The 25,753-nt window shown below is 40.7% G+C and overlaps 2 protein-coding genes across 7 annotated transcripts; one reads left to right on the top strand and one right to left on the bottom strand.

Annotated features, from left to right (window-relative positions):
* Positions 1–309: 309 nt before the first annotated feature.
* On the top strand, positions 310–13,911 carry LOC117298486 (microtubule-associated protein futsch-like). Its single transcript, XM_033781764.1, has 8 exons — positions 310–663; positions 2,325–2,832; positions 3,319–3,509; positions 4,270–4,341; positions 5,242–5,361; positions 6,117–6,239; positions 7,859–7,973; positions 9,254–13,911. Exons 1-8 carry the CDS (start codon positions 422–424, stop codon positions 12,974–12,976), a joined length of 5,094 nt encoding a protein of 1,697 aa, XP_033637655.1. The 5' UTR covers positions 310–421; the 3' UTR covers positions 12,977–13,911.
* A 3,769-nt stretch (positions 13,912–17,680) lies between these two features.
* LOC117298260 (trimethyllysine dioxygenase, mitochondrial-like) lies at positions 17,681–25,367 on the bottom strand. Of its 6 annotated transcripts, none has more exons than XM_033781403.1 (7): positions 25,225–25,367; positions 23,635–23,790; positions 22,136–22,251; positions 21,565–21,821; positions 19,825–19,973; positions 18,848–19,072; positions 17,681–18,101 (listed from the first exon to the last, which is right to left on the bottom strand). In XM_033781403.1, the coding sequence occupies exons 2-7, from the start codon at positions 23,751–23,753 to the stop codon at positions 17,828–17,830; spliced, it is 1,140 nt and encodes a 379-aa protein (XP_033637294.1). In that variant the 5' UTR covers positions 23,754–23,790; positions 25,225–25,367; the 3' UTR covers positions 17,681–17,827. The 6 variants fall into 6 exon arrangements, with proteins under 6 accessions (XP_033637294.1, XP_033637292.1, XP_033637291.1 ...); XM_033781401.1 differs by lacking the exon at positions 25,225–25,367 and adding an exon at positions 24,466–24,664; XM_033781400.1 differs by lacking the exon at positions 25,225–25,367 and adding an exon at positions 24,528–24,664.
* Between the last annotated feature and the right edge of the window lie 386 nt (positions 25,368–25,753).

The raw sequence follows: 25,753 nt of genomic DNA, 5'->3' as shown, positions 1-25,753 counted from the left end.
TCAACTTTTGTTTTAGCCTTGATTCGGGATGGTCTGTGTCATAGTTTGCTACATAAGAGAATCATAATAAATAGTAGAATAATCTGCAAAATGCCAGCTATTTATGGTGTCTGAACAAAATAAATTGAACAAGATTTAAGATTGATCAAAATAAGCATGCATTCATTGTGTCGTGGACGTTTGATGTTTAAATTTACTACAGATGTGCAAAAAATGAAATTTATGCTCATTTAAAAATTGTTCACAAATAAATCATGTCAGACAGACTTGACACTACGTCTATGGTCGGTAGGTCAAGCTCCGCCCGGCGCGCGCAACAAGTTAGCGAAAATTAAAGATGGCAGCCTCCACCACGTCGGAATGTTTGTTGTAACGTCAATTGTTTAGGGAAACACGTCTAAACTATTCACTTGTGCAAAACATGGACCGTTCTTTATTCGTACGAGCGGTAAAATACCATGGCTCTGATTTTGATCGTTTGGTCAAGGAAGAACAAACTGGGGCTACTTTCCTAGACGAAAATGCAGCTGCAGAAGCAACGTCCGACAAATCCGAAATAGACGGTTGCGCACTCAACGACGGGGTTGTAAAGGCGAATAAGGAGAATACTTCTTCCTCTAAACGAACAGATATCAAAAGAAGGAGCAAACATCAAAACACAGGGTAAAACAATTATTTATAATTTGGCTTAATTTGCATGGGGGGTTTGTCAAGTTCCCTTGACTTGACAATTGACGGGAGGTCATTTTACTCATTCTCTACTTCACGCAATTGTCTGAAGTCCCCTTAAATTAAATAAAGGCCTTACTCTTCTTACAAATTTTGGAGAAGTTTATGTATGGTAATGGAGCCACCACTTTTTCATTTGATATAAAATAATATAGTAGTTAATTTACCTCAATGAGATATCCCTTTTTGTAAAAATGAGTGACAAAAAAAGGGGGTGCCATATTCCCATATAGAAAGTTATCCATAATTTAAGCTCGACCAGACGCAGCGACTGTGATGAGACCTACTAGTACTAGTAGTACTACAACTACATGTATGTAAAAGAGAGCCATTAACAGCTCAACAAGAAGGGTGGGCCAGATGATCATGATGCATGATGATGATCATGGAGGAAGGAAAATAGAATTTTAATAAACAACAACTAATTGTTGCTGCCAAAATATAGGATTCGAACTGCCTCTAGCTACCGGGCAACCTCGGTAGTCTAGTTGGTAACACACTGCTCTAGAGTTGCAAGGGTCATGGGTTCGAATCCCACCCGAGTAACATGCCTGTGATATTTTGTTCACAGGACTCGTGAAAGTACTGAGTATACAGTGCTAAACACTAGGCCTGGGCGAATTATTCGAATATCCGGTTAATGGCGAATAGGTTTTCCTATCCGTAACCGCGAATGCCTTTTTTTTCTTAACCAGATATCCGCATAGGGCGCGAATACCTATTTATAAACCGGATAGTTCTGTAATTACAACCAAGTAACCGGATATTCTTTAATATCCGAATATCCGCGGACGTCGGGCGACAACTGATATGAATGTTTTGTCTGAATCCTTATGAAACTTCTATTAAGACAGCATAAAACAGCATAAATTAAGTATTTAACTATGCTCACCTCCGTGAAGAGATAAAACAATGACATTTTCCGACTTATTTTGTTCAAAGATTACAAAAGTTTTCCTTCACGTAGAGTCAATCACGATCAAAAGAAAAAGCATCTTTAAATTAGATCCGGTCATTTTTATGAATGAACCGAGTGACACTGTCTAAAACTAATATCAATTCGCCCATAAGATCTCATTCACAAACGAACAGCGCCCTCTAGCGGCAAAAAAAAAAAATCCGGTTAATTTCGGATAGTTGGCCAGCGGTATCCGAATAACAAAATTTCACTATTCGCCCAGCACTACTTAACACACATCGGTGTATGGGTAAAAACATAAATTAATAACAACTAATTTTTCTTACAAGTTTTTACACATTTTTTACTTTGAATGCTACCAGACCATACTTTTCAACGTTACCATGACTACACCTACAGTACAGTCCTACACTTTATGATCAAAATAACAAAATACTCAGTAAAAAAAATTACTAATTATGTCGATTGTAATCAACTATTACTAATCACACTGCTTATTATGATAATTGGAAGTCTTCTGTTTGCCTTGGGTCGTGCGTCAAAGGACATTGCAAACAAAGGGGTTATCTCATGCGCGAACATGTCATGGTTGCCACTGCATTTCCAGTGGAAGATGTGAGGTATGCATCGCATCAAACTTTGGAAATTTGTTAAATTTGTCGTGTTTCTTTTCCAGATTCAACAAAGAATTCATTCAAAATCTTCATGGCTTTATAGCAAGAAAAGCAGATTTATTCTTCAGGAAACCTGATGAGCTACCAAGCAGTGCTAGCAGTACTGACGTCCCATTAGCAAAGGATGATGAGAAATCGGACTACTACGCAATCATCCCGCCTCTGGAGCAGTTCATGGGCATTGACATTGAAGTATGCCAAGAGAAAGTCTTCGGACTTCTTAAAGTCGGCGATGTCGTCTGTGGTCGCATCCTCACCACCAAAGAATTTGGCATTTTCGTCAAGCTCTTGGCACTTTGCAAGGATACATCTCGTTTTCTTGAAGACTGTGAGGTGGTCGCTTTGCTGCCTGCAGGAGAACTCAGGGACAGATATTCAAATGTTGCGTCAGTCGGCGATTTCAGCGTTGGGGATCTTGTCCGAGCTGTGGTTACCAAAGTCACCGCTGAGGAGCAGAAAGTTCTTGTTTCATTGCATGCGAGAGAAGATCTAAAAGAGGACTCAATTCTGGTAAGAAGAGTTAAGAAAACCAAAACTTCAATTTGCATCAGAATCATACATTAATGAATTCAGTTGTGATTCAATTTCTGCTGTGAAGAAAACCAAAACTTCAAAGCATCAGAATCATACATTAATGAATTCAGTTGTGATTCAGTTTCTGCTGTGTTGCATTTTGATGGATTTAGCTTAGTACCTTGAAACACCTGCCGTCGATTTCACAAAACTCTTCCTATTACTTAAGACTAATCTAAGGACTTAGGACGAGTCCCAACCCTGCACTGGAGCATGCAGACCTTAAGATTAATCCTAAGGTAATATGAGTTATTCGTCCTAACTCGATATAAGACGAGTCCTAACTCTTCGTGAAATCGACTCCTGACTGGTTTGGGTTTTACAACCAAAATAGGTCTCAACCCCACTCCTTATTTCTTTCATATCTTGATTGTCCTTCTATTTCCAAATCTCAACCACTGTCCTTTTTTCTCATATCTCCAGGGCCTGATTACAGAAGCAGACCTCCCAGTTCATTATCGACGCAGTGTACTTCAACTGGACTCTTTAGAGACGTATGGAGACATGCTTGAAAGCACCGTGGGTTTTGACAATCCTTTCAACGTATCGTACCTTGGAGTTAAGCTGGGGCTGGGAAATGCTGCTCCCATGTCACTCATGCGGGGTCTTCAAAGGTGAGGGAGTTCGAGGGTCATAGATTTATAAGAACTAGAGGGAGCACTCGCTGTGTCACACACTCAGTCACCCTGGGCCAAAAATTAGAGGTCAATTGCATTCAAATGTCCACACGGAAAATATTTGCCGTGTATTTCTATTAATACTGCCCCTATATCACTCATTAGGGTTCTTCAATTTGATGTCTACCTGGGGTTCTCTGATGCATGCAGCCTATCGGAACCTGCAAGAACATAATAACTTTGGGTGGCACGGTTTGGCTTGTGCGTAAAGCGCTTGCCTCTCACCAAGGTGACCCCAGGTTCGATACCCGGCCAGGGCCATATGCGAGTTGAGTTGTGCATTGGTTCTCTACTGTGCCACAAGAGTTTTTCCAGACCATCTGGTTTTCCTCATTCGGGAAAAATCAAACACTCTTAATCTTTGGCTGTGCTCCGTGGTCACAGTGGGTTGATGTGGCTGGCAGCCAAAGGCGCCCTTGCATGTTTCGCGAACACGTTGCAGTCACGTCCTTTGCAATTCAGCTCTTAGCTCTAAGGATGATTAGCCCCCAAATTTATTATTAGTATTATTTCAAGAAGGTGAGCGAGAGGGTCATAGATTTATAAGAACTCGAGGTAGCACTGTCTGTGTCAATCCGCTGACCAAGAACCCAAGGGCGATTGCATAAAAATGTCCACATGGAAACTATTTGCAGTGTATTACTAATAATATTGTATTGTAAATTCATCTTGTAATTTTTGCTAACTACATGTACAGGAAGAACTTTCCAGACAAGGAGTTTTCAGAACCGTTAAGAAAATGGCAGACAAACAGATGGTCAATGGAAAGGTAGGAACTTTCATCACTGTCTTGAATCAAACCAGAACCTGTTTTCTCGGCTTACGACACTTTCCGTAAACGGTATTGTCCAAAGGCCCACACTTCGTGTATCACAACTTATATATAAAAAAACAAACCTGTGAAAATTTAGGCTCAATCGGTCATTGGAGTCGGGAGAAAATAACGAGAAAACCTACCTTTGTTTCGCACGTTTCGCAGTGTCATGACATGTGTTTAAAATAAATCTGTAATTCTCGATATCGAGAATTGATAGTTGTTTTAATGCTTTCTCAAAAAGTAAAGCATTTCATGGAATAAGATTTCAAGAGAATTCTTTCACCATTACCTTCTGTAAACCCTGTAAGTTATTTGTAAATCTGTAAATCTGTGAACTGTGTCCAATGGCTTTAAGAATCTGCCAATGAAAGCGTTGCTATAAAGCAGGGACAAAAGAACATTTTTTGATAAGTGTTCCAATCGACCTGTTGCATGTGACCTGACAAGCTGAAACAGCGTTCTCACTGTGGTCACAGGAATACCTACCTTTGGCTGAGAGCTGTGCGTTGAGCTTAGGCCTACACCCTTGCTCATTTCCATTGTTTGACCTTGGTGATGGCATCCTCTCCAAGGGGTCCTAAAACTTACAAAATACTGTTACCCTAATGGCTGATTGTAAGAATGCCTCACTGTGTTACATCTTAATTACAAAAAGTATGTTCAAATGTTCAACTCTGTTTTCTTCTGAAAAACAATCAAACAAACAAGACGCCTTGAGCTATCTTGTCTGACACTGAAATCACTGGCCTCTGACAAGTAATCCAGTGTAAAATCCAAGCCCTGGTACTTTATGGAAGTCTATGGAACCTGTGATTGGGACAGTACTAAACACAACCTCTCTTTAATCTGCAGTGTTGCTAAGGGTGTGGAGCACTTCAAGGCAGAGAGGTTCATAGAAGCAATGCAACATCTTAACAAAGCCTTGGAGATTGATGAGCAGAATGTAGAGGCATTTGTGGCAAGAGGGGCTCTGTGAGTCAACCATTTTCTAACATCCCTTAAAGGAACACGTTGCCTTGAAACAGACGGGTTGGTCTATAAAAAGCGTTTGTAACCGTTTGTTATAAAATGCATATGATTGGAATGGGAGTCAAAAATTTTACTCCCATAACTGGCCGACCGTGTTAGTCGACAAGGTAAAAGGAAAACCGTGCAATTTCGAGGCATGTTTGTGTGGATCATTGTATTCTACTTTTACAACCTCTTTCTAACCATATGCATTGTATAACAAACATTTACAAACGCTTTTTATAGACCAACTCGACCGATCCAAGGCAATGTGTTCCTTTAAACAGCTAGATGAATGCTATTTAAACTTGTTTATAATGTGTGTTTATTATTTCAAGGGAAGGCATATGTTTTGTAATCACTCTTATGAATGATGGCAGTAAAAACTATTGTATTTATTTAGAAGCATACATCAGTTTCAAAGAGTATAAAGCATCTTGAGACACATTTCACTTAGAATCAGTGTGGTTGTGTACAAATAAACAATTTATTTGCCCAGAAATTTGAATCTGATAAGCCTTCACTTCTAACAACAGCCCATTACTATCCCAAAGGAAAAACAACATGTGAAAAGTAAGACATGAATGTATATTTCCATTGCCTAGAACTGGTTGCTTATTGGTTGTCTTCTCCAACATGGGACTTTCTGCTGATTTTTCCAAAATCCTGATACAAGCATGAAATGTCTTTGTTTTTAAACTGTTGCTTGATTTTTACAGGTACGCAAACAGAGATCATCTGTCCAAGGCTCTGGGCGACTTCAGCAAGGCTCTTAAGATTAATCCAAACCACCGCAACGCTAATAAGTACATGTGTGAAACACTCCTTGAAAGGGGAAAACAGTAAGATCATTCAACTTGTTTATCTTAGCCACTTTACATAGATACTTGAAAATATTTCCGTACTTCTCTGCAGTATTATTTTTACTTTTTGGAGCTTCTTGAGTAATTGTTTCCTTTGAAATTATCATTGACACAATGAATCCCTAACATGGGTTGTGCTGGAATTTCGGAACGCCGACACTTACCTCCCATTGAGCTGAACAAACCATAGTGGCAGACTGCCCATTCTTGTATGCCACATTTGTAGAGCAACAGGACAAAATAATTTGAATAAGGGGTCAACACAATAACCCCCGGAGAGGGATTTTACTAGGAATGTAATTCCAAAACCTTTTGTCCCTCCTTGTACGGGTGAAAGGTAGGGTAATATGGTAGGTTCATACCAGGGCCCAATTTCATAGAGCTGCTAAGCACGAAAATTTGCTTAGCATGAAATTTCTTCCGTAATAAAAACAGGATTACCAACCAAATTTCCATTTGTTGCATATTGCTTGTTACTGGTATTTAGCTGTTGTTTGCTTATCCTGAAAATCACATGGAAATTTTGATGGTAATCTTGTTTTTATCAAGGAAGAAATTTCATGCTTAGCAAATTTGTGTGCTTAGCAGCTCTATGAAATTGGGCCCAGTGCACGCTAACCCAAGGGGCAACTACACATTGTAGAAGAATTCGTTAAGTGTTCCAGCATGGAGGAATTCCATATAAAACAAATTGTAACAATCTGCAACCATTTTAGCTACTGCATTCCGACGATGCCCCAAAATTTTGTTTGTGTAAGTGAACAGTGTGTTCTTGAATTTGTACAGAACCTTCATAATAATAATAACAAATTCTTATATATAGCGCATTTCACAACAACCGTATCAATGCGCTTTACATTAGTGCCCTGGTCAGTGGTCATAGGGCGTATTACATCCCTTTTTAAGATTTCTCAGCTCCCTGGGGAGTATACAGCCCTGAGCTGCCTATAAGGCGCTTGTGGCTTTTTCATTCTCAATGTCAACCTCTCTTGCAGGTACCCATTTATACCCCTGGGTGAAGAGAAGCAATTTTAGTAAAGTATCTTGCTCAAGGACACAAGTGCCACGATTGGGATTCGAACCCTTACTCCGGTGACTGCACCAGAACTTGCATTCAATGCTCTTAACCACTCAGCCAAGCCTCATACTTTAAACAAAATGTTGAAATCCAACAACAAACAGAACAAGAATGGATGATGAAGGAGTGCCTTGTTCATGCCTTGGTATTAACCATTGGGAGCAATAAATTGGGTGTTTTTTTTTGCTGTACTTAAAAAAACAAAACTGTTTTCGGTGTGCAATGCTTTCCCGATCTGGTTAGGGACTGGTTCTGTGATTTGGTTGTTTTTTGTGCAATTCTGGGTATTTTGCCCAGTTATTTTTGGGGTCTTGTGTCATTTGTGCATTTTAATGTTTTCTGCTTGTTATCGTTTTAACTTCCTTTTCCTTGAACTAACTGCCAAACTGTACATTTAAGACCACAATTCAGTTTTTTTTATTGCTAGTGTCTTCTATAAATATTGATGAAATAAATTAACCATTTATAAAATATTATAATGACTGCCTGTGATGTACTGGTTTTTTTTTTATTTGTCCAGGCTTGAGGAGGCGAGTAGCCTGGAGAAGGCCGCTGACTGCTACAAAGCAGCGATTGAGATCAAACCAGGTTTCTTAGAGGCGCAGTTGTGTCTCAGTAACATCAAGAAGATGAGGGTGAGAAACCATAACTAAATATCAACCCCATGTTTATGATATAGACGATGTGACCTGTGACATCACATGTTTACAAAAGAGCCTGGACTTTCTGCAGGCATGTTTTGTACACAGCTCAATGGAAGAAAATCTTATATTTTATTGAGATTGCGCTGTCTAATTCTTATCAACTTTTGATATGATGAAAGAGGGCACATTTCAAAACTTGAACAGCTTTTACTTTCATAACTCTTGGTTTTATGTGGAAATTATGACACAAAATGTCAACTGTCCCATAGAACCTGTGTAGTATCTTGCCTGCCAGAATACTCAAAGAAACAGATTACGCTCTGTTACTAATAGCTGTGAATCGCATTCTGCATGATAATCTTGGGTACGCGCGCCCGACCTGCGGAAGCTGTTATAAACAGCTCCAGCTGGTCATTATCAACTGTTAAACACCCCCATGTGACGCGCTCTCCACCAATGGGAGTAGAGAAACTGTCTTGGTTGTTTATGAATATTTTATAAAGTATTGTCTTGCTACACTGGGTTTTTCTGTTCTTTATTTTTTCACATGACTGCATTCTTGGAAACCACCCTTGGATACTGAACTTCTGCCCATTGCCATCATCAACTTCTGGTTTGCTGTTTGAACTCTGACCTTTGAACTGTGACCTCTATGCTGTGGAATCTGCAACCTCTGTAATCCGGGTTGGATGCTGGTTGTCTTGATGTGATCTTGGGTTGCTTCCATGTGTTACTTGACAACACATCTTGTGAACCACTCCAAAATGTGTATCCTTTGAAAACAAAATGCATGAATCTTTTTGGTCTGAACTTTTTGAATTTTTTTATTTGGTTGGTTGTTTGCATGTTTTTGGGTCGTTTTGGGTTTTTTTACATTTTGTTTTACTACTTTGGACTGTATGGTGACTTTGTTTTAAATATAAAAAATTGGAATATGATAAATTGTCAACAAAAATATATATATACAAATGTGAAATATTGATTCTTTCATGTCTTATAAATTGTCCACATTTCTGTAATGATAATGTTTACCCTTTTCTCCCAATATGTCTTTTTTCTTTTCGCCGTTATTCACATGACCTAAATTGTACCTCTTATTCTCTCTTTTTTTTCCCAAATCTGAAATTATCTTTGTTCACTGTACTTTGTAACTGAAATTTGTGAATCAAATGTTTGTGGCTTGTTCAACTTTTGCTTGAAATTCTACCAATTTCAAAAACCTTGTGGTATGGATATGTGTTTACTTGTTTTGAACTTCCATGGTTTGATAGACGCCCAAAAAGATAACCAGCTCCCCAGAATCAATCTCCTCTGCTTCGCCGGGATCTCCAGACTTAACTCTCATCTCAGCCGAGACTCTTAGACAAATGGTGGATACAGAGCATAACGCATCAGCACACACCAAGAGTAGCGCAGAGAAGAGCAAAAAGAAGAAAAAGAAGAAAGGCAAAGAAAGAGACAAGTCCTCAAGCAGGAAAGACGAGAAGCATTCTAGCAAGAGCAAGAAGAGGTCAAAGAAGAAGAGGAAGTATTCTAGGAGTTCAGATAGTTCAGTTTCTTCAAGGCCTTCCAGGTCAAGAGGAAGCTTACACTCTCGAGAAACAAGTCAACAGAGAAGTGGCAGAAAGCTCTTCAGAGAAGAAAGAAAAGCGGACAGAACTTCGAGCAAGAAGAGAGCCGACTCTCGGAAGAGAAGCAAATCATACTCTAGTTCTAGCTCTAGATCTAGGTCAAGAAGCCGACATCTCAGTGACCGCAAGAGGACTAAATCTGGAAGAAGGCGGTCTGGGTATAACTCTGAGAGCATTAGCTCTGACTGTTCTTCAAGATCAAGACCTAAACATAGGAATGCAAGAAAAACCAGGAAACTTGAATTTGTCGCAAAAACTGAAGAACCAACATCTAACAGAAAGAGTATAGTTGTACAAAGTAAAAATAGTGAAAGTGCCGGAAGAGGACGAACAAGGTCTAACCATTCCAGCAGTGAGAGCACCTATGGCTCTCTTTCGCCAGAACCTTCAAGAAAGAAATCCAAACCAGGGTCAGAATCAAGAAAGACAAGAGATGAGAAATCGCAGGCGAAAAACACAGCAAAGCATCTCAAAACAAGAGAAAATCAGTCTTCATCAGTGTCGCCAAGATCAAGACGTAGCACAATATCCACAGAATCACAACGAAGTCACACAAAAGATGATGAGGAAGGTCTTCAGTACTCACCCACTAGAATAGATGGATCATTTCTTCAAAAGGGGATCAAGGATGACAGGTCTAGATCTAAATCAAGTTCAAAAGATGGCTCCCATCCATCGAGAAGGCACAGTAGGGATGTTTCTCCACAAGACCAAATGAAAATGGGAACGCAAAAGAAAGATATTCACAACAAAGGTTATGTTGCCAAGATAAAAGCAGACAAATACATCCTTGATAAGGCACAGAGGGACGACAGTGGATCAAAGACAAAGTCGGGCAAGAGAAAAAGTTATGAAAATGACAGTAAGAAAGGAAGAAGAGTAAGCCACTCAGTAGACAGCATCAATGAAGGAAGTCAAGAGCAGAAGGAGAATCCTTCAGATAAACTCAAGAACAGGAGAAATCAGAGCAAATCAAAAAATCAGGATGCCAAGAGAGGACGCAGAGACGGGAAGAGTCAAGATAGAAGAAACAGAAGTTTGTCGAGAGGGTCTTATTCTGAGAGTAGTTACTCAGATGGAAGTTACTCTGACGGAAGCTACTCCAGCTACAGTTTATCAGGAAGCCGTTCTTACAGTTACAGCAGTTACAGTAGCTATACAGCATCAGGGTCTAGCAGCGACTCTGATGACATGACCAAATCAAGAAAACGCTCGAGGCCAGAAAGCAGAAGCACATCGAAGACCAAATCCAGGAAGTCTGATGTGAGGAAGAAGCAAGACGAGGATGTGGACGAGGATGTGGACGAGGATGATAGTGATAGTGATGTGGATACAGGTATGTACGAGATCTCTAGAGACCATCTTGAAATGTATATGGAGAGCAAGAGCTATCAGACCAAGAAAGCTGGCGAGGGAACACCGTTAAAGAGGAAGAAGAGGAAGCATTCAGAACAGGAACAAGAGGACGAACCTAGCAAAGACAGCAAAGTGAAAAGTCAAGAGAAAGAAAAACCTTTAGATAGAATTGAGAAACTGAAGACACCTGTACCACCTGAAATCAAGAAAGAGGAACTAAAGAAACCACCTGTGGCTGAACCTTCCTCAGATGTGAGGCTAGCCAAGAAAAGAAGATTCAAAGAAGTCAAAGATGAACCTTCTCCTCCTCATCAGCAGACCATTGCAATGGAATTTGCCAAACCTGCCAAGGTTTCTGGAGAACACATCCAACCATCCGCTCAACATGTGCCTCTCCGTCAGTCATTAGTAGGTGCATCTCAAACAGGTCACAATCGGCCAGTAGTGTCTCATCAGTCAAACGAATCTGATATTGGCTTCCATCATCAGCCAGGTATGGGCATTATTGAACAACAACGAGTACTGCCCAGTAAGATTCACCAGTCAGTTCCTGAAGCCAAGATTAACGATCAACCGCAACCAAGCGAATCTGAAATGAATACAAACATAGCTGTTCCTTCCACAGCTTCTGCTTCAGGAGTTTCCAGACCGACTGGAGTAGAAGAGTTTACACTAGAAATGTTTACCCCAGAACAACAAGCTGTCATTAAGACCATCTCTAAACAACTGGAAAACATCCGACGACAAAGGTTGCAAGAAGAAAGAGCATGCTCTGGAATGATACTGGATACAAACCGTCCTGGTATTAAGAGACCTCAAGAAGGTCATGATGGAACTAGGGGTGAAAGGTTGGCAGATGTCAAAGGTCAAGGTCAGGGTCAAGGACACCACATAGGTGTCATTGTATCACAGCGACCTGTTAACAATCATGATGATCAAGTACAAAGCACAAAAAGTACTGTACCGTCCTTACCAGATCAAAGTGGACACCTTCATGGAGTCGTAGGGTCCAGAGATAAAGCAGGAGTGGAAGAAGAAAAACCTGCTGCTCTGACAATTGACTACCAACACGGACAGAATATCGTCATGGAATCCAAGGGAAGGGAAATCTTCACCCCTGAACTGCCTAGTGTCCCAACAATTGAACAGGTCAAATCGAGTAGAGGTCCTGCTGTACTTACAGAAAGGGCAAAAAGCAGTTTAGCTGGAGCGGGAGACATAAGAACACAGACTTCAAGAGAAGAACGTGGACGTGGTCGTAGGAAGAGTAAAGAAATGGAACCGTCAAGGTCACACCATAGTAGTAAAGGTCAAAGGTCACATGATGACACACATGTCAGGGAAAGGTCGGCAGATTCAAGTCATTACAGTTCAAAAACAAGTGAGAAGCAAAGCATGGATAAGAGCCTTTCATCAAGTCATCCAAGACACACAGAGGAAAGTGCAAAATCGACTAAGGTTATAGATTATCAGCATGGAAGAAGTGAGAGACGTTACGAGAGAAGCGAAAGGGATAAACCTGCCAGTAGCAGACACCAGGATAGATATGGTGACAGACCCCAGGATAGATATGGTGACAGACCCCAGGATAGATATGGTGACAGACCCCGTGATAATCTCCATGAGGCTTCATATGACAGACCTCTGAATCACAGGGATGGCAGAGACGGTCACCGTCATAGATATGATGACGGACACCCTGAGAGAGACGGGAGACATAGCCGGGATGAACATTCCAGTAGTGATAGATATCATGGTGGGTCGAGTACCACCCAGGGGGACAGATACCATAGTAGACCCCACAGCAGATATAGTGACAGACATGGCTCCAGATCAAACCAGAGTAGTAGCAGAACACCAGTTAGACCCAAAGAGAGCAATGCCTTCCACAAGTTGATTACCTTCAATAAGGACATACAAGTTGCAGTTCTGCACAGCGAAGGGAAATGGGCTCGTACCCAAAGTCCAGAGGTTGAGAAAAGGCAGACAAGAACATGGTGGCTCTAAAGAGAATTCAACTTTGGTTCACTCATTTATAGCGTTTTATTGTTACACTTTATGTATTTGTCCTCGGCAGTGATCCTCCTGGTCGATTGCGGACTTTTGTTGACTTTTTTGCATTCAAAATCAGTGTGCTATAATAGTTGCTGCTGGTCTCGGGTTTCCCCTAGAATCCTTTGCCTGCTGGTTATGCGCATTGGGACATGAATATGGCCTAGTGCATCTGATCAGGTGTTTTTCGTTTGAACAAACAAACGCCGGATTAATTTTTAATTTTTATTTTTCTGTCTTGGTTTGTATTAACAAAGTTTTTCTCTTTTTTAATACTGTGCTGAAGAAGAAAAAAAAGAAAAAAACAAACACTTTCTTTTCCAATGCTGTTTTATATTTACTATACCTCATACATATTCATGACTAAGAGTCGAGTTCTTACTGGTCCATTCATCATCAAGTGCCAGGTGTTATTTTTGCTAATTACCAATGCACATTACCATTGTGTGAAGTCAGCCCGGCGCTATTCTACGTGTCATGTGCTCTACCTGTTACGATGGTGGTACTGTTTTGTTTACATGCATGAACATCGCTCTCTCTAGCGACATCCAACACATGAACAAATTTATCATGTGCATTTTATTTCAGTCGTCATTTTCCCTTGCTCCAAATCATCTTCCGGTAACTGAAGAAGTATGAAGTATAGTAAAACAAATATATCATGGTATATTTCGGGTAGTTAGTCGATATTATCTCCCCTCGGTATTGAAAGGTGACCAACTAGTTCCCACGGCTTCGCCTTGGGAACTAGTTTGTAAACTTCCAATAGCTCAGGGAGGTAATATTGACTAGTCATCCTCAAACCTTGTTGTATTTGTATATAGACGATGTGACCTGTGAAAGCACATGTTTAAAAAAAGAGCCACAGAGCCTTGACTTCCAGCAGGCACGATTTGTACACAGCCCAATGGAAGAAAACATAAAATCTTATATTTTATGGAGATTGCACTGTCTAATTCTTATCAACTTTTGATATGATGAAAGGGGGAACATCTCAAAACTTGTCCAGCTTTTGCTTTCATAATTCTTGGATTTTTGTGGAAATTATAACACAAAATGTCAACTCTCCCATAGGACCTGTGCAGTATCTTGCCTGCCAGAATACTCAAAGAATTTACAAGGTCACACTTACATGGTCTATTAATTTAACCCAAAGATGAATAATTTTATGTCATATTTCTGTCCAACAAACTACATTGTAATCGTCCATTTTGAACTTTCATGAAATACGTCTCAATTATAAGAGAATTACTATTAAGAATTGTTATGTGCTATTTAGGTTGCATCTTTTGTGGCATATGACATCTGGGGTATCTCTGTGTAAAAAACATGTTGTTCAGTTGAGGGAATTTTAGGTGGTCAGGGCCCAATTTCATAGAGCTGCTTAGCACAAAAATTTGTTTAGCATAAAATTTCTTTCTTGATAAAAACAGGATTACCAACCAAATTTCCATTTTTTGCATATTGCTTGATACAGGTATTCAGCTGTTGTTTGCTTATCCTTAAAATCACATGGAAATTTGGTGCTAAGCAAATTTTGGTGCTTAGCAGCTCTATGAAATTGGGCCCACGTGGGATGCTAAGCAATTATGTTTTTTATTTTTTAAATGGCAATTTCAATGTGTTTTTCCAGGTGCTATTTCCAATGGAAAAAAATCTCTTTTTAGGAAAAGTCTTTTGAATTTGTAAGTAACCGGGGCCCAATGTTAAATCTCCGCTTACCCTAAGAATTCTGCGCTTAAAGCCATTGGACACTTTCGGTATCACAACTTATATATAAAATAACAAACCTGCAAAAATTTAGGCTCAATCGGTCAACGGAGTCGGGAGAAAATAACGGGAAAACCCACCCTTATTTCCGCACGTTTCACCGTGTCATGACATGTGTTTAAAATAAATCCGTAAATCTCGATATCGAGAATTGATATTGTTTTAATGTTTTTTCAAAAAGTAAAGCATTATATGGAATAATTTTTCAAGAGAAGTCTTTCACCATTACCTTCTGTAAACCCGTAAGTTATTTGTAAATCTGTGAACTTTTAATTTCTTTTCTGTACCGAAAGTGTCCAATGACTTTAAGGTCCACAAAATCACATGCTTTAAGGGGTGCAGTAAGCGAGTAATTCTGTGGTAAGCAGTTACCATGAAATTTGGCCCAGTTGCCAAGTCCACAAGTTAAGCAAAACGCTAATGCTTAGCACAAATCTGCTGGAAGCAATGTACAATGCATGGTATTTTTGGCTGGTTTCCACTTAGCAGATATTTTGTGATGAGTGCAGCAAATATATTTTGTGCCCTATCCATGTGTTTAAAATGTTTTTTTTTGTGATGAAAATGGTTATCTTGAACGTTGTATAAAAAATATCTGCTGGTAACATTATTTCTAACACTGAAGTGTAATAAATTTATACAGAATGAAATGGTCTGTACAGGCAATCTCGAATCACTAGTTTGTGGGAACATTTTGAGGAATTTGCTTGCTGTTGATCATCTTCTTTCTTTGAACATAGCCTTGACCAATTTCTACCATTCAAAAATAGATCATCTCACAAATGGATGGCTTGTTGGTGTTATTTTGCTAAAGGTTTTTTTTTTTTGCTGGGCATGCTATTTATACACTGATTGAAATGCAACTTTTTTCTATAACATACTCTTCTGCTTAACATCTGGTTTATAGTTGGTTGATTCTACCTCCATGGTCGAATGATGCAAAACTTAACCCTCTAAAGCCATTTATAGTTACCACATCAGGGACTGGTTTCTAAAGATGCTCGCGATCGCCAGTGCTCAACAATTATCATCCAGCAAGCAACTATATACAAGGTGTAAAACAAACAAAACTGTCATTAACTGTGTTAAAACAGGAAAAGGTATACCTTGTAAGAATTTAATACATTCCAATGCAATATATTGGCTAAAATAGAAAAACACTCTTAAAAAATAGAAAATTTCATAAAATGTACTTAAAATTTTACAAATTGGGTGTACTACATCTAGTAGGGAAACAAAAGTGTGCGTTTTTAAATAACAAAGACATTCTGAATACTCCTTAGTAATTGTTTTAGGGTGTAATAAGGGTTTAACTTTCTGAAAGTGTCCCACTGTATAACTTGAAAATGGCAAGCGTTGGTAATTTGTCAATGTGATTCATGCACCTGAGTAGTCCCAAGTAAACCTTGCTCCATGAGCAGGTTACTTTGATCCAGAAGGGCCATGCCAATAATAAGATTATGCCTATAAGAAGCCTTTTTCAAAGGGGTCAAAGTGCTGTACCAGAGCATTAATGAGCTAATATAGTCTAGTGATCGCGCGTGCGAGTTTTGCGGGAACTAGTGTCCGAGCGGGCACATGTCTTTGAAAATAGGGCCCGGTTACAGCGCCCTCTCTTGACTTGAACCGTGAACACAGCAATACAAAACTTCCTTTCTTTTCTAGATTTCTGTTCTTATTTCACATTTAAGACCGAGCTGTGTTATAAAACACATATTGACTGACATAATTTGGTAGCTAGTGTACGTCTATTCCCCCTCGGGCCTGTGAGTGACCAGAAGAGGAGCCTATTCTGCCCTCTGCCTTCGGCTTCGGGAAATAGGTCCCTCTTCTGGTCACTCAAAGTCCCTCGGGGGAAAAGACGTACACTAGTTACCTCACTGCCAGTCAATATTGTGTATACTAGTCGCCCAGACTTACACACACATACATGTATACCCCAAAATACACCAAAACATTAGTGATATACTATTCAACAAGCTATAATTGCATCAATATGCACATCAGAAGTGTGCGTGAGTAATATACTATCAACAAACTATATTTGCAATAACGAGCACATCGGAAGTGTACGGAGGCCTCCAAAAGGCATAGCAGAAGACCCTCTTAGAGTTGTCTACTGTTCCTCCTGATGAGATCCTGTTAGGTCTATCCTTGTCCCATTGTAAAACTAATGACTGGACTTCAGAGATTTTGCCTAAAAGGAAATTTACCCAATGCCACGAGGTAATATGCACTGGTAAATCAAATTGCACTTAACCATTAAGTTACACTAAGACCTTATGCATTGATGTCATCCAGCCGCCATCTTAGAGGAAAAACGTTGACAAAACAATCGAGACGCACAGTATTGGTCAATGAACAACCTCCTTTTGACCTCTAGGTGAGGGCGGCCTACCTAAATGACATCATGTGCATAAGGTCTATATACATGTAGGGAGGATACAAATTAATCTTGTAAAATTTTTTGTTTATTCTTGAATTATATAAAAAAGTGAGCTGGCATGTCTATTTTGATGTTACAGGCCCCTAAGCTATGGTAAATATCAAAATGTACTGTTAAAGGCAGTGGACACTATTGTTAATTACTCAAAATAATTTTTAGCATAAAACCTTTCTTGGTGACAAGTAATGGGGAGAGGTTGGTGGTCTAAAACATTGTGGGAAACGCCTCCCTCTGAAGCGCCATAGTTTTGGAGAAAGAAGTAATTTTCCACGAATTTGATTTCGAGACCTCAGGTTTAGAACTTGAGGTCTCGAAATCAACCATCTAAACGCACACATCTTCGTGTGACAAGGGTGTTTTCTTCTTTCATTATTATCTCACAACTTTGATGACCGATTGAGCTCAAGTTTTCACAGGTTTGTTATGTTATGCATATGTTGAGATACACCAACTGTGAAGGCTAGTCTTTGACAATTACCAATAGTAATACACTAATATTATACATGTAGAGAAAGCCTGAAATTAGGGAAAAGAGAATACAACAAATTTATACACCAATTTGGGTCTTGTTTTTCTGGGGCTGCCTTGTTTTAATCTTTAACCCCTAGAATGGTCCTGATTTTACTGTTTATCTCGTCTCGCTGTAAGTAGCAAGAGGTCATGATGCGATGTCCAGTGAAGCCAATGCGGCCATGTAGACATCGCCAGTTATCAATCAGCATCAGTCTCCCAGGGTTGAGCTTGACCACAAACTCACTGGCTGGACTCTGGAGGATCGCAGCAAATGCCTGGTGCGCTGCGTAGAAGCGGTCAACGTCGTCGGGCGATAGGTGGGACAGAGGAGCCCTGTCTGAGTTGTTGTACCTGCAGCGAGGGTTAGATTGAAGACATAAAATTTGGTTGTCAAATGCGCCATTTGGTTGTCAAATGCATAAGATTGAAGAGATAAAACTTGGCTGTCAAATACGCCGTATTTTTGACCGAGTGAGGGCGCTCTCAAAATATTTGTATCACTTCCAGGAGTATATTTATTCATACCCAAAATAATTATCAAAGACTGGAACACACTACCACCACATACATAATATCCATCACGAACAATAAGACTTTTAAATGAGCCGTTATATCCTAAATCAAAATCAACTTACAACTATGGGTGACAGAACCCCGATGATAAAACTTTGCAAATGAATCGCGGAAGTGATAAAAATATTATTGAGAGCATCCCCATGCGGTCAAAAACACGGCGCATTAATTCAGAAGAGGGGGTTGATAAGTTGGGAAAGTTCTTGGCATGAAAGAAAGTTCTTGTATAGGAATACGCACGCAATCCATGGCAGTGTATACAGTCTAGTTGGTATGACACTGCTATAGAATTGCAAAGGTCATGGGTTCAAACCCCACCCGAATAATATACCTTTGATTTTTGTTCACAGAACTCTGGTGTACTGAGTATACAGTGCTAACACACATCTGTACACTGTATATGGGTAAAAAAAAGCCAAAATGAATATTGCAAGTTTAAAATCCGATTTCAAAAATCAAAAGAAAACTATGCATGGATGGCTTAGCTGACTTGAGGTCTCTGCTCCAATAATTTCTCCCGATACCTGATATTGATCAGCTGCCCTGTCACAGGATCATGGTTGAGAGTTGTGAAGTGCATCTCCATGTGTCGTTCTTTGTCCTTGTAGCATGCGGACAGTGGTATGGTGCTTAGAGCTTGGTAGTGTTCTGGGTGGGTCTCCTTCAGTTTGGCCGCGGCGTGGAAGCCGTCAACCAAAGGATTCTCCCCTCCGAGTCCATCGTGCTTGAAGCATGTAAACAACATGGCTCTGTAATTAATAAATAACAACAAAAATATATATTGGTTGATTGAACATGTGCGCTCCGGGTCATGTGTTTTTAGTATCTCTTTGAATAAACATTTGTGAGTAAGATTTGAATAATGTCTGGTACATCTTGACTTGCTTGGTCACAAGTTCCCGCCTAAATTTGAATTCCTTTGACATAGCAACTGTCTCTACAGTCTAAAGAAATCAAATTAACCAGCCATCGTACCAGACATTATTTAAATTGAACTCGCAAATTGCTTGTTCGGTTTCGAGGTTAAAAACATTATGCAATAATTTTCTTTATTTTGAGGGAGGTGGACATTCCCTACATCGTTGTGTGTTATATGTTAAAACAAATTACTATGTACAGTCATGCACACACACTACTCGGGTTGGATTCGGACCCTACGACCTCCACCATTCCAGAGCAGATGTCTCGCCACTAGACCGCTGAGTGTTTGCATTGACACGAGGCTGACTCCTGTCATTAGCAATAAAACTAGAAAAACAAATCAATCTTATTGAAGTAGAATTAAGCCTGGTTCATACTTCCTGCAAAAGCGATTCAAATTTTGATGTCACAGCTTTTTTTTCCGCTGGAATGTTTCGCGAGAGTTCAGCAAATTTGTAACTCTTCCGAATTATTCATTGCAAATTTGTGATTTCAACATCTACGCATTCACAGGAAGTGCGTGGGAACCGAGCTTAATGCATATTCTGGAAAACAAGTGTTTATTCACAAAAGTACATACCCCGCAGGCTGGGTAAAGTATGTTGTATCTGTGTGACAACTCAGTTTAGCGCTGGAGTATGCCAGATCAGCTATCTCATTATCCGCTGTGACTACACAAACACCTCCATAGAAAGTCTCTTGTAGTCGGGAAAGCCGATTTGCAGCTTTCTGCAGATTAAAAAAAAGAAAGCACAGAAATTGTGGTTAAATGGTAGTTCTTTTGAAACATTGCATGATGAGACAGAAACAGAAACTAATGTCAGAGCATACTTACGGAAACATTAAGTTGTTAAACAACTGGGCCCAATTTCATAGAGCTGCTAAGCACAAAAGTTTGCTTATAGCATAGCCTTGCTCAAGGCAGTCGAATTATTCACTTCGAAAAAAAGACCGCCGCTGTATAAAAACCCACCCGTATTCACTGCGCGTAACATTGCACGACACGATGCCCCCGTACACTATCCGCATGCGGAGGCCGTCAGGCCGACAGCCTTGTAGGGTCTGTGTTGAAGCCACTGACCCCATTACTATAATAAGCGAAGAGTTCCCATGGTCAGCTCATTACCATAATGCCCGCGAAAGACGAGACATGTTTACATCACACACCACTACCACGGACGCATGATAGGGTCCAAAGGTCGTGATAAGGGAAGTGCGTGATTGGACGTCAAAATGAATAATTCATCCTGTGTTGTCTGATAGGTCTGACGAAAGATATACATATTCATGGGCTGCATACTAGCATATCCGAGAGCCCCCCCATTTTTTTCCACTTGTGGGAATTTTTCAATACAACACATTAAACCCGGAAGTTACAGACCCGACAAGGCTGTCGGCCTAACGGCCTCCGCATGCGGTTAGTGGTACGAGTGCGGATGACTTGTGTGCACAGTAGTCGTACGATGTGACAGTGTGTATACGGGTGGGTCATGCGGTGTGATCGCACGCACCACGCACAGGGTATACGGGTGGGTTTACAGCGGCGTCTTTTCGGAGCGAATAATGCGACTGCCTTGAGCAAGGCTACTTATAGCATGACATTTCTTCCGTGATAAAAACAGGATTACCAACCAAACTTCCATGTGATTTTCAGGATAAGCAAACAACAGCTGAATACCAGTAAGAGGCAATATGCAATAAATGGAAATTTGGTTGGTAATCCTGTTTTTATCAAGGAATAAATTTCATGCTAAGCAAGTTTTTGTGCTTAGCAGCTCTATGAAATTGGGCCCTGGTTCCCTTGACCACTTCTTGCTTCTAGATGGCTCAGTGGTTTTTACAATTCCGATGGTAAACAACAGGGGCAAACATTTTTTTTCTTGGTAGAGGGCACTTGCCACTTTGAGCGAAATTCAAGTTTGTATTGGAACATTTCAATGGCACAAGGTAAGGGGCATGGAGGCATGTGGGGCACCAAGGCAAGGTGCACTGAGGCAGGGGCAACCAGGCAAGGGATACTGAAGCAAGGGGCACCATGGCAAGTTTAACTTGTGCAAGGGCCAACAATGCAAGGGGTACCAAGGAATGGGGCACGAAGGCAAGGGGTGCACCAAAGGCAAGGGGCAGCGAGGCCAAGGGCACCACAGCAAGGGGCCCACCAATAAAATTGGTTCTATTGCCTCTGCGAAGTGTCAGGCCTGCTAACTTTCTCAAAGTTGACAAGCAAGCAATATTGCTCGAAAACCTTGCTGAGAAAAAACTTTGCAAATGATTTGCTTCCCGTCTTGTCTTTTTGATACTTTCAAGAGCTTCTCGATACCTGAACATCTTCAGTGTTCGGCCGGTTCCCCTCAAAGAACACCAGTCCAAACTTATAGAATCTCTCCACAGCTTCTTTCAATCCCGCCTCTGTCTCGATGAACTCTTTGTAAGGAATGTCGGGAGGAAGCATGCTTGTCATCTTCTCGCAATCCCAATACACACGAAGTGGTGCCATCCCATCGATCGCTCGCTGTCCCCCGGGAGCATTTTCCACCAACCACTGCCATGGGAGTTTGGTCAGGTGACTATCAGGCCCTGAAAAAGCAAAAATTAACAAGGTTTCCTTCACAATAGACCGTGAAATACCACCCAGTTTTGAAAACCTTATCTTTTTGGTTGTTAGAACACAGAGGCATCTGATTATGGGGTGTCGGAACATGGGGGTTTCGGAAGAATAGACCTTTTCGCAAATACCAGGGCGCGCGCGTAAAGCTTGGAATTAGGTGCATTGTGGTCTTGCTGGTATCCAAATTTGATCCATATCTATCCCACAATGCACCTCATTCAACAGTCTGCGCTTGCGCATTGGTATTTGCGATAAGGTCTATGGGTCTGTAGCCACGACTTACATATCAGGTTCAGTCCATCTTTTTGACATGTCAACTGCTGAGGTTTGATGTCCAATGAAATACTGAACGTATCCACCAGTTGCTGGGATGTTCCCGAGTCATGACACTCTGCACACCTTAGAGAGAACCAAGAGCAAATATAAAAGGGATAAATTATTGTATTGGTCACTCTTAGGAATCATGTGGCGTGTCGTGGCCGAACGGTCTAGGTCACCGGACCCAAGCTCTGCTGGTGTTGTCAGCAGTAGAGTGTGAGTTTGAATCTTTGTCATGAAAATAGTGCCCTTGAGCAAAACATTTACAATAATTGTTTCATACAAAGTTGGAAGGTTGTAGTGCATTCTGCTCTTCCAGCTAAGAGCAGTGTGCGAGGGCAACTGTGAGATGCAAGCGTCTCATCATCCTAGTGTATTGTAGCCCTCACCTTTATTATTGCCTTGAGTTGCTAGGCAATTTATATCTAGAACAACGGCAGACTTAAATTCACATGCCACCTAAGGCGTATGAAGCACCCACAAAAACAGATTGATCCTTCACAAATAATTGATAAACAGTGAACAGAATGTACTACCAATAAACAAGGCGAAGAGAAGATGAAGAGAAACATTTTTAAGAAGTGTTTTGAAGTTCTTTCTTTTGATTATGAGACAGATTATGTGGCACCTTATTTTTAAGGTTGTACAAGGTGTTGCTGTTGAAGCCCCTTCTCTTAGCGATAGTGTAGTGGGTTCTTTATACATTACGCGACACACGCTACACACATGATACAACTTAAAAAATCCCATCCAAAGGACGAAGCAATAATGGTACTGTAAATGTCTTGCTCAAGGACAGCAAGTAAATGTCTTGCTCAAGTGTTAAGACCAGGACTCGAACCCACACTCTATTTAGAAATCAGAGCTTAGTGCTCATAGCTTATCCCCTCGGCCACGACATGCCACAACATTCAATATTACAAACATTTTTACACTAAGGCAGTTCCCAGCTACTCGTTGGGATTATAACACACCTCTTGCTCGTTCTGTATTCTGGTTGGATGAAACCTGTCACGTGGGATGAACTAATATAGGCCAGTGATAGGCGCGCGTTTTGCGGGAATAGTACCAGAGCGGGCAATAGTCTTTGAATATAGTGCCCGCGGTAACAGCGCCCTCTCTTGACTTGAACCGTGAACAACAACTATAAAACTCCTTTTTCTGTTCTTATTTGACATTTTAAGACCGAGCTGTGTTATAAAACACATATTGACTGGCATAATTTGGTAACTGGTATACATGTACGTCTATTCCCCCTCGGGCCTGTGAGTGAGTGACCAGAACAGGGCCTATTTCCTTCGGCCTCGGGAAATAGGTCGCTCTTCTGGTCACTCAAAGTCCCTCGTGGGAATAGACGTATTACCTCGTTGCCAGTCAACATGTGTATAAAAGTTATAGGGAACAAAACGATTGCAAAAGATAGCCCTCCGCAAATCCAGACTGCAACTAAGAGTAAGACTTTACCTGCAGTGATCTCTAAGCCAAATATAGCTTAGGTCCCAAAGGAATTCTTCATAGGTTACTTTGACTCTTCGATCGTGTTGAACAGCATGGGCGGTCTTTAAAATCTGAGATGTTGACATCTTTCTTATCTTAGCGTGAATTACTTGTTAAATCAACCTGTAGCAAGGAAAATTGAGTGTTACTTCACAAACAAAATCATACATATATATTTGCCGCTTAAGTTAAAGGTGTACATCGTTAATTTGTGCTACCTCAGTGGTTTTTGGAAGACTCCCCCCATCTTAAGTTGACAATCAACACGTATCTTGTGAACAATTCATCATGAGACAGTTATTAATAATTAAGTGATCCCAATTTTGAAGAAAAATACTTATCACGTCTTCATAAATGTATCAAACTCAAAGCACCTTTAACGATAGCTTTGTTTTGACTGGTTGAGCTTTAAATTAAAGTGGGATTCAAATGTCATATTCAGTTTTGTAATGCACTCATTTATCAATACATACAATACATTCACCTTGTGTACAGATTGCTTGCAAGTCATTCACATTACCAATCTCCATTCACTTCCCATGTATAATTACTTCCGGGTGGATTATTAATACTATTTATTATTGAATAAGGCAAAGTTTATATAAACCTTTGTTTTCTGAAACCCCTTCATTCTTGTAATTCATGTATATATGTAGAGGTACAACCTAACACTAACAAAAAAAACTAACAAATTTTATTTCAAAATGTAATTCTACGCGACACATTTACATGCAATAAATGAAAATGTATAAAAAAGTACAGCAGCGGTGCCAAATTTCAGTGAACTCAGAAACTTAACTCCGAACTTCTAGCTAGACTAATAACTTTAAAACACGGGCAGCCAGGCCCTAAAGTGTTACTCCCAAAGAAGTGTTGGAGGCTGTATCGATACTTCTCGTGGAAACGATAGAATTGTGCGATAGAGCTGGCGAAGCATCCATGCAGCTAGTAGCCCCCATGCAGCATGCAGCAGACGACGCGACGTCGCGACGCATCAAAACACGGCCGCCGACTAGCTACGCGCGCGAACTGTTTACGCCCTCTGTAGGCGAACCGAATAAGGGGCGGGGCAGGGGTGCGTTTGGGCGGTCGTAACCAATTTTTTTTGGTCACTGCCCAGTTCAACCGAAACTACAGGTAAACAATAATATTTCTCTGATGGGTTTATGCTATGACTATTGCGTTCGTCCGCCTTTTTTGTGTCCTTTATAGCTTGATCTTTTTGACAATATCTCTGTGGCATTGCCCCTATAAAGTTTCAATTGCAAGCATAGGTTTGAAAACATGCGCACTCTCTATGCTCGGCGACTTTCACGCTTTCACTCCGTTTTATGGCAATATTAGCTTTGTACACTGCCCCCCCCCCCCCCCCCCCCCCCCCACCACCACCATTTCCCCGGCTTATCTGCCCTGGAGGGCCAAACTTTCCTCAAAATAATATAAATTGGGTAACGAAATTGTCAGTTGTGGTAGGACTAGTGTTGTTGTTGTTGTAGTTTAGGGGCTAAGGAAAAAGGAAGGCCTATCCCTTATAAAACAAAATTAAATCATACTCACGCACTGTGGTGGTAAGCAGGCCTACCTCGTAGCCCCAAACAACAGGATAAACCTCGCAACACGGGCCACTCAGGAGAACTCAGGGAGCGTGCAGCAATAGCAGTAAAATGAACTGTTCAGTGGTAGTAGCTCATAACGTCGACAAAGTTGTCATTTCAATCGAGGCACCCAAAGAGAACAATGGCTGACACGCCAACGTTGTCAAAAGATCAAGGTGTTGAGATAAATCATGCATAGATACAAAATATGTAAATAAACGCTTTAATAAAGAAAACATGATAAAAGATACAAACTCCAAGAGTGCCGAACACAATGGGCCGGCTATGTGGGAAGGTCAAACTGTGCCAATAGCAAACAATAATTTTGCTACGATTCAGAACTTCCAAAATGCTGCTGGGATTTTGTGTGTGCCCCCCCCCCCCCCCTCCCCCCTCTATACTTCGGATAGCGCCAAGTTTTTTTTTCATCCTTGACGGACCTCACTCAAACAATGCGCAATTGTAAGTAGGCCTACGGGATAAGCCCCCAC

Source organism: Asterias rubens, chromosome 13 (genome assembly GCF_902459465.1).
Source record: "Asterias rubens chromosome 13, eAstRub1.3, whole genome shotgun sequence".
Lineage (NCBI taxonomy): Eukaryota > Metazoa > Echinodermata > Asteroidea > Forcipulatida > Asteriidae > Asterias > Asterias rubens.
Note: the sequence above shows the minus strand (reverse complement) of the source record. Positions and strands in the feature narration are given on the sequence as shown.

Coding starts and splice junctions, on each gene's coding strand:
- LOC117298486 (XM_033781764.1), top strand. CDS start 422: ATGGACCGTTCTTTATTCGTACGAGCGGTAAAATACCATGGCTCTGAT. Junction 6,240..7,858: donor CTCCTTGAAAGGGGAAAACA/GTAAGATCATTC, acceptor TTATTTGTCCAG/GCTTGAGGAGGCGAGTAGCC. Junction 7,974..9,253: donor GTAACATCAAGAAGATGAGG/GTGAGAAACCAT, acceptor ATGGTTTGATAG/ACGCCCAAAAAGATAACCAG.
- LOC117298260 (XM_033781403.1), bottom strand. CDS start 23,753: ATGTCAACATCTCAGATTTTAAAGACCGCCCATGCTGTTCAACACGAT. Junction 22,252..23,634: donor TGGCTTAGAGATCACTGCAG/GTAAAGTCTTAC, acceptor GTTCTCTCTAAG/GTGTGCAGAGTGTCATGACT. Junction 21,822..22,135: donor AGATGGACTGAACCTGATAT/GTAAGTCGTGGC, acceptor TTGCTTTTTCAG/GGCCTGATAGTCACCTGACC.